The sequence below is a fragment of the Carlito syrichta genome, unplaced genomic scaffold, assembly GCF_000164805.1.
Source record: "Carlito syrichta isolate Samal-C Ts95f unplaced genomic scaffold, Tarsius_syrichta-2.0.1 Scaffold73074, whole genome shotgun sequence".
Taxonomy (NCBI): Eukaryota; Metazoa; Chordata; class Mammalia; order Primates; family Tarsiidae; genus Carlito; species Carlito syrichta.
This window is the reverse complement of record NW_007017170.1, coordinates 206,139-220,836: the sequence shown is the minus strand read 5'-3', so window position 1 is coordinate 220,836 and position 14,698 is coordinate 206,139. Positions and strand designations below refer to the sequence as shown.

Here is a 14,698-nt window from a genome sequence, read left to right as displayed (position 1 = left end):
GGCCCCTTTTTTTTTTTTTTTTTGCATTGCGATCTTGCTCTGTCACCCAGGCTGGAGCAGCTGAGACTACATGCATATGCCACCATGCCCAGCTAATGTTTTTGATTTTTGTAGAGTTGAGGTCTTGCTATATTGCCCAGGCAGATCTCCAACTCCTAGGCTCAAGCAATCCTCCCATCTTAGACTTAGTGTTGGGATTACAGGCGTGAGCCACTGTGCCTGTCCTCTTCCTTCATATTATGACGTTTCAAATGCTAGGGTCTTAAAAAACATTAACATCTTAGGTTTTATTTATTTATTTATTTATTTGAGTTGGAGTCTCACTCTGTCGCCCAGACTGGAGTGCAGTGGCCACTCCCGGCCACTGCAGCCTCAACCTGCTGGGCTCCGGCGATCCTTCGACCTCAGCCTTCCAAGTAGCTGGAATTACAGGCATGCGCTACCTCACCCGGGTGATTTTTTTATTTATTGTAGAGATGAGGTCTCACCAAGGTGCCCAGGCGGGTCTTGAACCCGTGGGCTCAGGCAATCCACTCACCTCAGCCTCCCAAAGGCATAGGATTACAGGCTGAGCCACCGAGCCCGGCTACATCTTAGGTTTTAGAAACTTTAGTTGGAGTTCTAGACCGAGAGTCCTAGAGTCTGCATTCTAGTGTCCCTGTTCAGCTACCAACCTGTTTTGTGTCTTTGGGGAAGTCACTTCACTTCCTGGTACCTCAGGGTCTCAAGAGGTACGTCAGGTACTTCAGGGTCTCAGGTGGTATCTCACCTCCTGGTACCTCAGTCAGTCTACGTCTTGGTACCAGCTTTGCCACTTGACAATGGTATGGCTTTGCAGTGCTCTCTGGTCCTCAGTTTTCTCATCTGTGAAATGAGGGGAGTGGTCACTGACTTCTTACCTCTTCGTTGAAGCTTCAGAACATGTTTTCCCTGATTATACATGAGTAAAAGCTAAGCTGCAGTGGATGATATAAGGGCTAGGGTTTCCCCCGTGCCCTCTACCTCTACTGAGTCACAGCCCTGGCACCTTCACTTTGGCAAATTTCTCTGCTGAGGTCCAGCTTGGGAGAACACTGCTCTGGGAATAGGCACAGAGCTAGAAGACCTAGGTTGAAGGATGACAGGCACCAGCTTCTCATCTGTGAAGAAGTAGATTAGACGACTGTTGAGTCTTGTCCTAGCTCCTACATTCTATGAATTGGATCTTGCATTACTCGGCCTCAGACTTTTGCTCTAGTTGTGTGTTAGGATTACCTAAAGAACTTATTTAAATACATTAAGGCCAGGCGTGGTGGCTCATGCCTATAATCTCAGCACTTGGGGAGGCTGAGGTGAGGATTGCCTAAGCCCATGGGTTCGAGACCAGCCTGGGCAACTTGGCGAGGCCTCATCTCTACAATCAAAAAATTAGCCAGGTGTGGTAGCATGTGCCTGTAGTTCCAGCTACTTGGAAGGTTGAGGCAAAAGGATCGCCTGAACTCAGCAGGTTCAGGCTGTGGTGGCTGGGAGCATGTTACTGCCCTCCAGCCTGGGTGACAAAATGAGACTCTTACTCAAAATAAATAAATAAAGATGGCAGGACCCCCAGCCCCCTTCCCATTTTGATGTGACTGATGCTGAGAAGGACATGGTGTTTTTAAAAGTTCCCTGGGCAACTGTAGTAGCAACCAGGCTGGAGCAGCACACCTCCCGACCCAGAGCCTCAGTGGGGGCATTTTAAAGAGGTCTAAAGCCAGTGTAGGGGAGAATGTGTTCTTTTGTAGTCTCACAAATGAATTGACAGATGGCTGCTTAAGTATCCATAATTTGTCAATCAGACAACCCTAAATGAGGGAGGTCGAATATATTTTATTTGAAAATGTTTTGGAGCCGAGTGTGGTGGCTCACACCTACAATCCCAGCACTTTGGGAGGCTGAGGTGAGAGGACTGCCTGAGCCCATGGGTTCGAGATCAGCCTGGGCAACTTGGTGAGACCTCATCTCTACAATAAATCAAAAAATTAGCTGGGCATAGTAGCGCGTGCCTGTAGTTCCAGCTACTTGGAAGGCTGAGGTGGAAAGATCGCCTGAGTCCAGCAGGTTGAGGCTCAGTGGCTGGGAGTGTGCCACTGCCCTCCAGCCTGGGTGACAGAGTGATTCCAACTCAAAAATAAAATGTTTCGGGATCAAGTACCTCGTGAGCAATGCTTGACTCTGTTGCAAGTGCTGCAGGAAGAATTAGCAGGTATGAGTGCCTACTTTTAGAGTCTATAATCCAACTGAAGAGCAAAATCGGTGGCAAATGGGATAGTAAGAAATTAACTGCTGAATCTGAGGTTATCCAGACTGCGCTTTCACTGTCAGACACCTGAGTTCTTCATGTGGATTAACCTGTAACTTTCACCACAACCCATCAGATACGAAGGCTCCATTGTTAATCCCATCTCACACCTAGGAAAACTGAGGGTAGGAATCTTAGGTAAACATGCCCAGGCATGAAGCCAGCATGCAGCGGAGGCAAGGGCAACAGCCAGCTCTGAAGCCGATGTCGGCACCATTCTGTCATTCCTCCTGCCTCAGGTGGCAATTCCCCCCTGGACTCTTGCAGGTATGTGTGTTTTGCTAATTCAAAAATGAAATTCTCAGGAGGCTCACAGGTGGACTTAGGCACATGCTAAGGGAAAGGAAAGTAAGGCTAGGTTGGGTGGCACAGGGCCTTGAGTGCCAGGCAGAACTTGGATCTGATGAGAGACTGGAGCAGAGGGTAAGAAGGAGCTGGCCTTTAAGGAAGTGGGTGTTCTTCGGGTGCACTCACGGGTGGGAGATGACACTGGTCCCAGGCCTAGGAGGACAAGGGTTATGTCCTCTTAGCTTTGTTTTCTCATGAAGAACTCAGGTCTGGCACATGGCTGTTGCTAAGTATTTGCTGAATGAAAGTTGAGAACTGCTTCTCCAAAGTCACTTGGAGTCCTATTCTTCACTCCCAACTCAGGCTATGTGTGAGCTGCTGCAGTTACCCAGCATGAAGCCATGAGACCCGGCTGGGATGGGAGCAGCACGGGAAAGAAGAGGAATGGCCAGTGGACACAGCTCAGAGCAAAGAGCCAGCCCAGTCACAAACCCAGTGCCCAGCTGAACTGGGCAGTCGTGTTCAGGCATGCTTAGGGCTGCAGCTAGGACTCTGTGCTTACTCAATAACTGAGCCAATAAAAGTTCACTTTACAGAGCAGCTGTGTGGCTCCCAGAACCATCTTGGCCAGAGGACCTTCCTGCAAAGAACTGTCACCTGTGAGTAGAAAGCTAAAATAACTATGGCATTTCTGCAGGGTGTTTTTCCAGTGTACAAGAAGGAATTGCTGGAGCTGGCTAAGGATGACTATCCTGTCTAATTGCGTCCCCAAACTTCTATTTCAAGAACCCAAGTATGGAAGCCAATTTAGAGAAGCATCTTCGGTAAGGACTAGGGAGCAAACAGCAAACTTAACAATCTCAGGGGCTGTGCTGGAGCTGAAGTCACTCTAAGCCATTTCAATGGCAGCTCGACCTCTTCCAGGGTAACTGGATGGAGCCAGGCTGACGAACACTTAAGTCCTTATAATTCCTCAAACCACGCCAAGCCCAAAATAAAACCATACTCTGGTTATGAGATTCTTACAACACAGCTGTTTCAAATCTGCTCTCCACAGAAACACCAAGAGATCTATCTCTGCCTCATGTCCACCCTGCAGAAATGCCATAGTTATTTTAGCTTTCTACTCACAGGTGACAGTTCTTTGCAGGAAGGTCCTCTAGGCCAAAGGGAAGCCAAAAGGCTTCATGTTCATAGCACCTGCTCTGATATGACTCTGGGACACTGGAGTCCCACAGCCACTGGAGATCTGCACCTCCACTACTATATGCAGGGTGCTTATGGCCAGGCTGAAAGCTGACATTTGATTAACAATAAATCTAGACCAAGGTAGTCTATAAAAGTTTCCCAACCGCAGTGCCATATTATATGTATACTGAGATCCTAATGTCTTCAGAGTTGGGGTAGGTCTGGCCAATCACTCCTGACTACAAGCAGCCTCAACTGCTTATCCCAGTGTGCCTCAGTTTATCCCAGAGTGGCATACAAATGTCTTTTGTATGTGTGTCACAAGATGACAAGGTGAAAAGGTTAGGAAGCACTGGTCTATGGCCTTACCCTGTTTAAAAATCATCTTTATTCCTAATGCTTTTTTTTTTTTTTTTTTGAGTTGGAGTCTCACTCTGTCGCCCAGGCTGGAATGCAATGGCACACTCATGGCCACTGCAGCCTGGACCTGCTAGACTCAGGTAATCCTTCCACTTCAGCCTTCCAAGTAGCTGGAACTACAGGCATGTGCCACCACACCCGGCTAATTTTTAAAATTTATTGTAGCCCAGGCTAGTCTCAAACACTTGGACTCAGGCAATCCTCTCGCCTCAGCGTCCCAAAGTGCTGAGATTACAGGCTTGAGCCCTGATGCCTGGACCCTAATGCTTTTTATATACCAAAAAAAAAAAACCAAAACACTTTAAGACCCAACACAGCTGTGGCTCTTCACTTTTTTGGGATCATTACCCTTTGAGAATCTGATAAAACCAAGGAGTCTCTCTCCAAAATACTGTACCACTACTTGTTCATGCACTATTTTACATACTTCAGAATCCAGATGAAGTCTCTGTTCTAGGATTATCACATAAACTCAAATTTAAAGGGGTTCCTCTACCTTCCTTCTCCCCATTCTCTAATATAACAAGAAGCAGAAAATTGTCAGAGAAACCTCTGAAAGTAGTATTATACTTAGCTCTCTCAAAATTTCCTGGGCAGCACATAGAAACCACTATCCATTGCCATGTGGCATTCCCACAAGCCTCAGCTGCTCAGGGAGGACACACTAGTCAGGGCACCAAGCACTATCTACCTTTGGAGCACCAACCACTGCCTGTTAGGACCACATGTAGGTACAAAGCAGTTCTCTGCACTCCTCCAGGCTGTTAGGTTCGAAGCATTCTGTCTAGTGTTTATACTAAACCCCATGTATCCCTTCATCCTGCAGTCTCCCTCCTCCAGTGCAAGCACAAGACTTTGTTCACTTGTATTAATCACTCCACAGATGCCACTATTCAAGACAAGGTTGTACAAATGGGGAAAAAGGAACATTTAAATAAATTAATTTCAGCAGCATCTTTATTGCAACAAAAAACTATAATAAAATGCAACAAAACTCATGTTTCACTTTACATGATTAAAAGCCATGTAGCTGAAAATGAAAATACCCATAAGCTCATTGGAGTGAGACATGCAACTCTTTATACAAGTCAATGCTTAAAACAGCAGGCACTTTATGTTCTAAAAGTAAAGACCTGAACTCCAATTTTGCTGAATACAACATAAATTTGTATTTGGATTATTTGAAAACAAACACACTACTTTTCTTTCTCTGTGAAGGGCTTATACAATGATGACCTAAAGCCCAGCACCATTGCACTTACGCATCTCCACACTCTGGGCTAGAAGATGGACAGCTGAGGCTGGCAGGGCTGGAAAGGTGGGAGTCGAGAGTTTTCTTGCTCCTTTCTATCTGCAAGGAACAGACACTCACCTTCCGTGTCTTAGTTTACATATGGCCATGTGTCTTTTCTAGCATCACATAGACACAATCACTTTGCTTTGTATCCCAACCCTCAAATCTCCACTACACCAAGGAAGACACGTTGGGTACAACAATTCTCATATACTTAGGATGGTATATACTAATTATAAGTACTGCTTAATTAATAAGCATGCTTAGTACTTACTTTAGAATGGAAAAATTAACCATTTTGTGAAGTTATCTTTAAAATGCTTCATAGGAATATATTAATAAATACTTTAAAATTTTACCTTTTCTATATGTCATTTAAGTGCCACGAGTCAGGACATCTGGATGGAGTCTAGTACCAACTAAGTACTAACTGGCTGTGTGGTCATGGGTATATTTCCTCCTCTTTCTAGTGTGTAGGTTGTTCTAACAAATGAGAACATTAGATTAGATTAGATTAAAGATTTATTCCAGCTTGCAAAATGCATGATTCTAGAATAATGAGATCTTACAGGAATCATTCTACCTAAAGAGAATGCTGTCACAGAGGGGTGGGATACACTTTCTGTAAGGAATAAAACAAGTAGTAAAAAAAAAAAAGTAAGTATCCATATCTATATCTCATTCTTTTAAAAGGTAATGCATGCATTGTGACTTTGCCCTTTTCTGTGAGGCTTTGGAAAAGAGCCAGGAACGGCATGGAGCAAAAAACCTTCATTCCAAAATGAACCTCCAGACAAAGGGTATAGGTATAAAGTAAACACTATCTCCTGCGGTTTTCAGAGTAAGAAGGGGCCAGTTATCACAGGTGAACAGCTTTCTTGTGACTTAGTCCAGTGTAAAAAGCATCTGTTATTTTCTTAATCCAACTCCAATCTCTATAGGAGAGTTTCTTAAAGTAGTCCATGGACGACTTGCTTTCGAATTACCTGGAAAGCTTGTTAGAAATGCACATTCCTAGCCTCTACCCAAATTAATGGGATCCAAATTTCTCAGAGGAAGATTCAAGTCTCTGCATTTCTTTAAGTAAGCAGCCCAGACAAATCTTCAATTTTGAGTCCCACTGCTCTATAATGCTCAAGTAATTACACCTCTTGATGGCTGTTCAAAAGTACCCATTTACCAAGCCTGCAGAAACCCACTGTGATGCTTAACCTAGTGCATTTGGGCTCTCACCAAAGTGTTGCTACTTTTACATATTTCTGCCTTTTAAGTTGTTACCCATAGTTAGGGTATGAACAGTTTTAGTGAGATTTCTACTGATTGCTCCAATTGACTATGATGTCTTCCACACTGGTTGTGAAAAGCCAGTTCAGTTGGGCCATCTTTCTGTGGAATGGCATTCAAGTGACTGGGTGGCAACAGAAGCATCATTTGTGATAGGAGAAAAGGAAAACACCTGTGAAATCAAGAGTTCACGAAGCTTTCTGAGTTTGTTTTGGCAAAATAAGAGATGCCATTTTGATGAAACAGTCTTAATGGGTAAGGGTTTAAATGAGTAGCTGTCTAAAAGCTACTGTATACCATTTCTACTTTGCACATAATATAAGGATAGATCCTTTGAGGCCAATTAGTATCCCCCTCCCAAACAAAACAAATACCCTCAATAGTCAGATATATACTTAAGTCAAGGGGAAAAATACTTTCTTGGGGAAGAAAAGTTACCCAAATCAATTTAATTTAACATTGAAAAAATATAAACAAATCTTGGCATGGGAAAATATCATAAACATGAAAATCAATACATACACAGACAATAAGGAAAAAGTGTGGTATCTATTATACAGTATAAATACAGACAGCAAAATCAATCCCTTCCCAAAGGACAGAACTAACCGGTTCTCCTGTCATTTCTGGGCTCCCCACCTCCCACCTGGTCCTCAGTGATGTCCACCCCAATGCAGTCACCATCTTACTAGTGGAGGCTACTAGTACTCTCCATGGGAGAAATCTACTCTTTCTGCAGTGGTGAAAAACAAATAGGGCAACTTTTCTTGAAGTGTTGATTAAATTGTTGGTAACAACTTCTTAAACATGAAGCTTGTGATAAAAAGGGTCAAACTCATAGATGCCTTCCCTGCCACTGGTGCCAATGTGACAGATCTAGCACCTCAAGACTCCAACAGGGCAGATCCCAATCAGCACTTGGAAGCCTTGAGCTCTCCTCATAGTCCAGTGTTAGGGCTAAACCACAGAAATGTCATGGCCATTCAAGAAAACTGTTTACAGGCTTTAAACACTAGAAAAGCAAGCCATGGTTTACCTGGGATTAGCTTATGGAAGAGGCTGTCTGTAAACCTTTTTATTTTAGGCTCACAATATCTAAAGTATGTCCAAGTTATTTAAAAGGATGAAGTTTAATTTGTAAGGTTTCTAAAATTAAGAGGAAAAAGGTCATACACACAAAAATTAGAATTATAAAAGTAACCCTAAGGAACATTTCCTCCCCTGAATAATGTTAGTCTGCAGCTGTGCTGGCAAGAGGGCGATTTCTTAATTCTGGTTTCCTTAATAACCTGTTTAAATTTCATGTCTTAAACTTCTTCATGGGTATTTCTGTTGAAACTATTTCTGTTTAGTTCTTAGGCAGACTCTCACCATCTCTTCTCCCTGTCATTCCCCCACGTCCTAGTCTCCCCACTGTGATTTCCTTCAGCTTCCCTAAAACTCTGGAATATTTTAATAAGGAAATATCAAATGAAAACTGGCAACACTAACTTTTCTCAAGAATACGAGTATGTACTTTTTCCTTTTCTTAAAGGAAAAAAAAAACTTGCCTGCAAATATTTAAGCTATAATAATTTGATCAAAAAATTTTCTGCTTGTAATTATCAGTATCATAAGACTAATTAAATCCATGCTACATATATAGTTACTTGCCTTTATGTAAAAGGAAAATCCCACTCTGTCATATCATCAAATAAAAATTATAATTATTTATACTAGATACAGTTGAAATTGGCTAAAAACTGGTCAGAGCCAAAATAAGTGTCTTTAGGAGGCCACTAAGTTATCCTTGAAAAATCATTAATGATTGGTTAAGTCAAGTTTAATAGTGATTAGTTCATAACATGCTGGATACACCCCAAGCAATGAAGCATAAACTAGTCAATTACATTTAAGTGCTATCAGATCTGTAACTAGTCAAGAGATTCTGGAATTGAACCAAACCAATCACTAAAATCATATTTTAACAAACTCAGAAGTATACTGTAAAAATACACTAAGTAAGTCCATAAGGTTTATAATGCTATTAAAACTGAAAACAGGGTAGCATAACTACAGGTGCTAATGTTTCATTTCTTTCAGTAATTCTCATAGTATTGCTGGGACCTTTAGAAACCGGTATCATTCAATTTTGTGTATGTATGGATAAGGTATTAGATTACTATCCACAAGCTATAGATGCCTGCATGGCACCAAATTTACTTTCAGGAGTAGATGTTATGTGGCAGGTATCAAAATGGGATGACCAATTCTGTGTCTTCTACTGATTAAGCCTTCTCATTTGGTTAACAGCCAGTGTATACCAGAGTTCTACACAGATCAAAATTATATCACTTTCAGAGCAGCAATACGTGATCCAAGGTTTTCTTGAAGGTAGTGCAAAAGATGCAGTTCATAATGTTCTCCAGACTCAGGAACTCTGATGCTGTGTCTCTCCTGAGGATAGATCTTAAAACAAAAAAACAAACACACACACACACAAAATAATTCAACAATGCATCTTCTTCCAAAGTTTTCCAGAGATTTTAACAGGATTAATAATAGTGAGGCACAGCCCCTATGGGAGATGACATGACACATCTAAAGGCTTCTCTCCTCTTCATATAATTCCCTGTATGCCACTAGGTTTATCCGTAAGACCATCAGCTCATTTCCCAAGTGTTGTCTGTAGACTCTGAGGTCCTTGGAAACCTTCCAAGGAATACATGAGATCAAAACCACTTTCAGAACAAGTACCAAGATACTACCTGTCCTCATTCACTGTGCTGGCATTTGCACTGATGATGTAGAAGCAATGGTGAACACAACTGCCAGTGCCTCATGAACCAAGGCACTAATGTCAAACTGTAAGGAAGTCATGACATCCTTTACCACCAAGCACTTGCAGTACTTACAGTAAAAAATAAAAACGTCAGTTTCACCTAAGTTGCAAAAGAGGTCAGAATTCTATTAAATTGAAGCCTGTGAGAAGTCTCTTAATATTCTGCTTATGAATGGAAATATGCACACAGAACCTGTGCTACAGCATGTCTCAAGGAATGTACTTGTGCAAAGACGCCAAAGCGGAACTGCAGCTTTTTAAATGGAACTTTAAATTTTTCATTCTGAGGAATGCCTGACAACTATGGTTATTTAGACTTGAGTTTCTGGAAAACATTTTCTCAAAGCAAATAAACTGAGCTGGTCACTTTAAGGACAACACTGATAGTATTTGTTATCAATGATAAAATCTGAGCTTTTGAATGAAAATTAGAATTTTAGAAAATCTGAATTTACCACTCATGAGCTTCCCAATACTTAGGCATTTTTCTTTTGAGTCATGGTCTCACTGTGTTGCCCCGGCTGTAGTGCAGCAGCATGATCACAGTTTACCACTCAAACTCCTCAGCTCAGGTGATCTTCCTACATCAGCATCCTGAGTAGCTGGGACCAGATGTACACCACCAAAAACTTTTTTGTAGAGATGAGGTCTCACTATGTCACCCAGGCAGGCTTAGACACTTTTCTTATTTTATTTTATTCTATTTTTTTGAGTCAATGTCTCACTCTGTCGCCCAGGCTGGAGGGTAGTAGCACAGTCACAGTCATTTGCAGCCTCAACCTGCTGAACTCAGGTGATCCTTTCGCCTCAGCCTTCCAAGTAGCTGGAACTACAGACGTGTGCCACCATGCCCAGCTAAGTTTTTTGATTTATTGTAGAGATGAAGTTGCCCAGGCTGGTCTCGAACCCATGGACTGAAGTAATTCTCTCATCTCAGCCTCCCAAAGTGCTGGGTTTATAGGCGTGAGCCACTGTGCCCAGCCTAGATACTTTTTGGATGAAATTAGTGGTAATCTTACTGTATGTGATTAAAAAAAAAAAAAACTACCTAATAAAATGAGGCTACATTTGAAAGATTAGCATAACACAATGAACCAGTGCTTCTCAGATGGCCAATGCACGGGTAACAGATCCATGTGAAGTATAAGATCCAATACATGTTACTGTGACAGAGATATGCTACAGATTCCACACTAAAACCAAGTTTTAAGCAGAGTAGGTGATGTGTGACTGTGGTCTCAGGTACTTGGAGGGCTGAGGCAGGAGGATTACTTGAGCCCAGGAGTTCCAGATTAGCCTGAGCAACACAGTGAGATCCCATCTTAAGAAGAAAAAAAAAAAGCCAAAAAACTAAAAAAACCCAAACTTTAAGAACTTGTCCAGTTTTGATGTAGTATCAACTAAGAATACCCACAATTACCTGAAAAGGCTAAAAATACTCCTCCCATCTCTTAACTTCATACTCTGTGTGGCTGAATTCTTCTTCAAATACTTTAGCCAAAACAACATACCACCACAGAGTCAATGTAGGAGATACAAGAATTCAAGTATCTTCTTCATAGGCAGAGTCAAAGGGATTTACAAAAATGTAAAATAATGCTATTTGTTTCCTCAGGAAAATATTTTGCTTTATTTTGAAATATAGTTTTTGTTCCATAAAAATGTGACTTGTATCAACATAGAATAGTTTATTAATTTTATTTTATTTTTGTATATGTTCTTTATTCAGGATTTTAAAAAGTTAAACCTTTGTGTTTCAGGTTCTCTAAGAGTTTTGGTCATGATGGGTATGGAATTCATAAACTTTTCCAGTATATATTGAGATAATATGCTGGTTTTTTTGGTTTGTTTGTCTATTTGTTTTTTTAGTTGGAATCTCACTCTATCACCCAGGCTGGAGGGCACTGGCATGTTCCCAGCTACCACAGTCTCAGCCTTTCATATAGCTGGAACACCAAAGACACACGCCACCATGCCCAGTTGATTTTTTTTTTTTTTTAAATTTATTGTAGAGATGAGATTTCACCAAATTGCCCAGGCTGGGCTTGAACCAGAAGGCTCAGGGAATCCTCTCACCTCGGCCTCCCAAAGTGCTGGGATTATAGGTGTGAGCCACTGCATCTGGCCCCGCTGTTTTGTTAATGTGGTAAATTGTATTTATTGGCTTTCAAATGTTAAACCAAGCCAGAATTCCTAGATACATCTTTGGATTTAATTTGCTAATATTTTGCTTAAGATTTTTTTCATCCATGTATATGCGAACAAGAAACCTGAAATTTTTGTAATATTTTCAGCAGGTTTTTGAATAGGAGTCTAGGTTGGAGTGCAGTGGCACAGTCATGGCCACTGAAGCCTCAACCTGCTGTGCTCATATGATCCTTCTGCCTTCAGCAGAATTTTGTTTTTTTGAGTTGGGGTCTCACTCTGTCACCCAGGCTGGAGTGCAGTGGCACACTCATGGCCACCGCAGCCTTGACCTGCTGGGCTCAGGCGATCCTTCCACTTCAGCCTTCCAAGTAGCTGGAACTACAGGTGTGCGCCACCATGCCCAGCTAATTTTTTGATTTATTGTAGAAACAAGGTTTTTTTTTTTTTTTTCATTAATCAGTATTTTTTATTATGGTTTTGTGGGGTACAGTTAAGGGTTAGGTGGAAACAAGGTTTTATCATGTTGCTCAGGCTGGTCTTGAACTCCTTGGCTCAGGCAGTCCTCTCACTTGGCCTCCCAAAGTGCTGGAGTTAAAGCATGAACCACCATGCCTGGCCAAAATATCTAGCTTTAATAGAATATAACCAATTGTGTTAGTGGATAAGTCCAGAATAAGTCCAAATGATAGAAGATGAAGGAGGAGGAGAAGATTAAATAATGGAGATGGCATGCACAGATTTTTAAATAACTATGATCAATTTATTCAGAGAATAGATATCAGCATGGAGAATGGAAACTTTTGCCAAATTACTGGGATCCCAAAAGGGGGACTACAAATAGTGGGTAGGTTACTAACTACCACAAAAAGAAAAAAAAGAAAGAAAAAAAAGACCATGGAAAATTTGGGAAAGCTAAGAGAGAGAATAGTGAATGGACTCCTTGTCAGCTTTTCCATGCTGACAAACTTAATGCAGACACAGATAACAAGTCATGTGATCTGAAAGGCCATGTGATCTGGAAGGCCAAGTTTTCAGTGTGACTTCAATGAAATCTTAACTCTCATACAACCAGAGGAACTAGTGACTATGCCTATTACTTTAGTTCTCTTAAGCAGAGGGCGAACACAGCTGAAAATCTGGCCTTACTCCATACTTATTAGATTTCAAAGTAATCAATCATTAATCACTATTGCATTTAATTAGAAAATGTAGAATAACTCACCTGTAAATCATATGGTTTCCCAGCCCTCACTAAAAAACTCAGTAATATACTGGTATGTGCAAAATGGACATTCTCATCCAAGAACCCATGTAAGAGTAGTAAACGATTTGGTCTAGAGAAATGGAAATACCAGAGAGTTAGGCAAAACAGTAGAGTATTTGAGGAAACCATTTAACTCTTTCAAACTAAACAAACTTAACTACATTAACTTCCATATATTGTAATGTTAGAAAAAGGATTCGATTTTTCTTTTTTTGAGTCAGTCTCTTGAGTGCAGTGGCACGCTCACAGCCCCTAGCGTCAACCTGCTGGGCCTCCAAGTAGCCGGAACTACAGGTGTGTGCTACCATGTCCAGCTAATATTTTCATTTATTGTAGACATGAGGTCTCCCAAGTTGCTAAGGCTGTTATCGAACCTGTGGGTTCAGGCAATCCCCTCACCTTAGTCTCCCAAAGTGCTGGGATTATAGACTTGAGACACCGCACCTGGCCGTATCAGAGTCTCACTGTCAGCCAGGCTAGAGTACAGTGGCATGCTTGTGTCCACCAAAGCCTTGACCTGCTGGGCTCAGGTGATGATCTTCTGTCTCAGCCTTCCAAGTAGCTGGAACTACAAGAGAGCACCACCACACCCAGCTAATTTTTTGATTTATTGTAGAGACGAGGTCTCACAAAGTTGCCCAGGCTGATCTTGAACCCCTGGACTCAGGCAATTCTCTCACTTTCACCTCCCAAAGTGCTGGGATCACAGGCATGAGCCACCATGCCCAGCTAGGATTCAATATTAAATTTGTAATCTATTAATCAGATGCCACACGTAATTAAAGGTTAAAAAATTGTGTGTTCAACTTATTAAAATATTAGAACACATCAATAATTATAGCATGTCTTTAGAAAAATTATTTGTAAATATATTTAAGCAGACATAGAATTTTTTCTACCTTGAAACAGCTGAGTCCTTAATTTCTTTCAGCATAAGCAACTACTTCAAATATAACTTGTAAAAAACCAAACTGTGTAGACTGGATTTAAGAAACAGTCATAACATTCTGGTATTCTATAAAATATTTATCTTGGTTTTTCATTATTTGAATTTTTTATTAGGATTAAAGAAATTTTAAAAATTAAGTTTAAAAAATACAATTTAAAATGTGTAATCTTAATTGTAAAGCTTGAACTTACTCAGATGGAAACTTTTCTGCTTGCATGGCCACAGATCCTAAGTAATAGCCCTGCTCATTCTGGTCAGGGTGACCCATGTAACGCTCTGTGTATCCTGTATCATAGAATATCCACAGAGTGACTGGGGCCCCAGCAATAGCAACCTGCGTAAGACAACAGGGATAGTCAAGTGTGGTCCAGAAAAAGAGTAGCTAGCTGTAAGAACTCACAACTGTCAGTTTACAGTTTACTCACAACTTTAGCCCCACTACTGGGGCATATATGTTCTTAGGAACTCAGAAAATTAAAGCAGAGTACCAAAGTCAAGAACCTGATACTCTGTGAGTAAGTAAGTTTCATGTTCCACAGGCATGTCACACACTGAACCTTTCACCTGAAGAGCTGAAACACTAATGCAGGCTTCTTTGTTAAAAGGGGAAACTAAGCCGGGCTCGGTGGTTCAGCCTGTAATTCCGCGCCTTTGGGAGGCTGAGGTGAGTGGATTGCCCGAGCCCGCGGGTTCAAGACCCGCCTGGGCAGCGAGACCTCATC

At 41.5% G+C, this 14,698-nt stretch overlaps 1 protein-coding gene across 2 annotated transcripts in view; it reads right to left on the bottom strand.

The window, feature by feature from the left end:
- Positions 1-5,153: 5,153 nt before the first annotated feature.
- The window catches only part of DPP8 (dipeptidyl peptidase 8), a 62,670-nt gene continuing 53,125 nt past the window's right edge, over positions 5,154-14,698 (bottom strand). Inside the window, exons 17-19 of one of the 2 annotated variants that reach the window (XM_021709777.1) lie at positions 14,168-14,310; positions 12,986-13,097; positions 5,154-9,242 (exon numbers count right to left, since the gene is read on the bottom strand). In XM_021709777.1, the coding sequence (XP_021565452.1) occupies positions 9,120-9,242; positions 12,986-13,097; positions 14,168-14,310 (378 nt within the window). In that variant the 3' untranslated portion in view covers positions 5,154-9,119. The remainder of the gene's footprint in view (positions 9,243-12,985; positions 13,098-14,167; positions 14,311-14,698) is intronic. The other variant, XM_008053122.2, reaches the window with a different exon arrangement.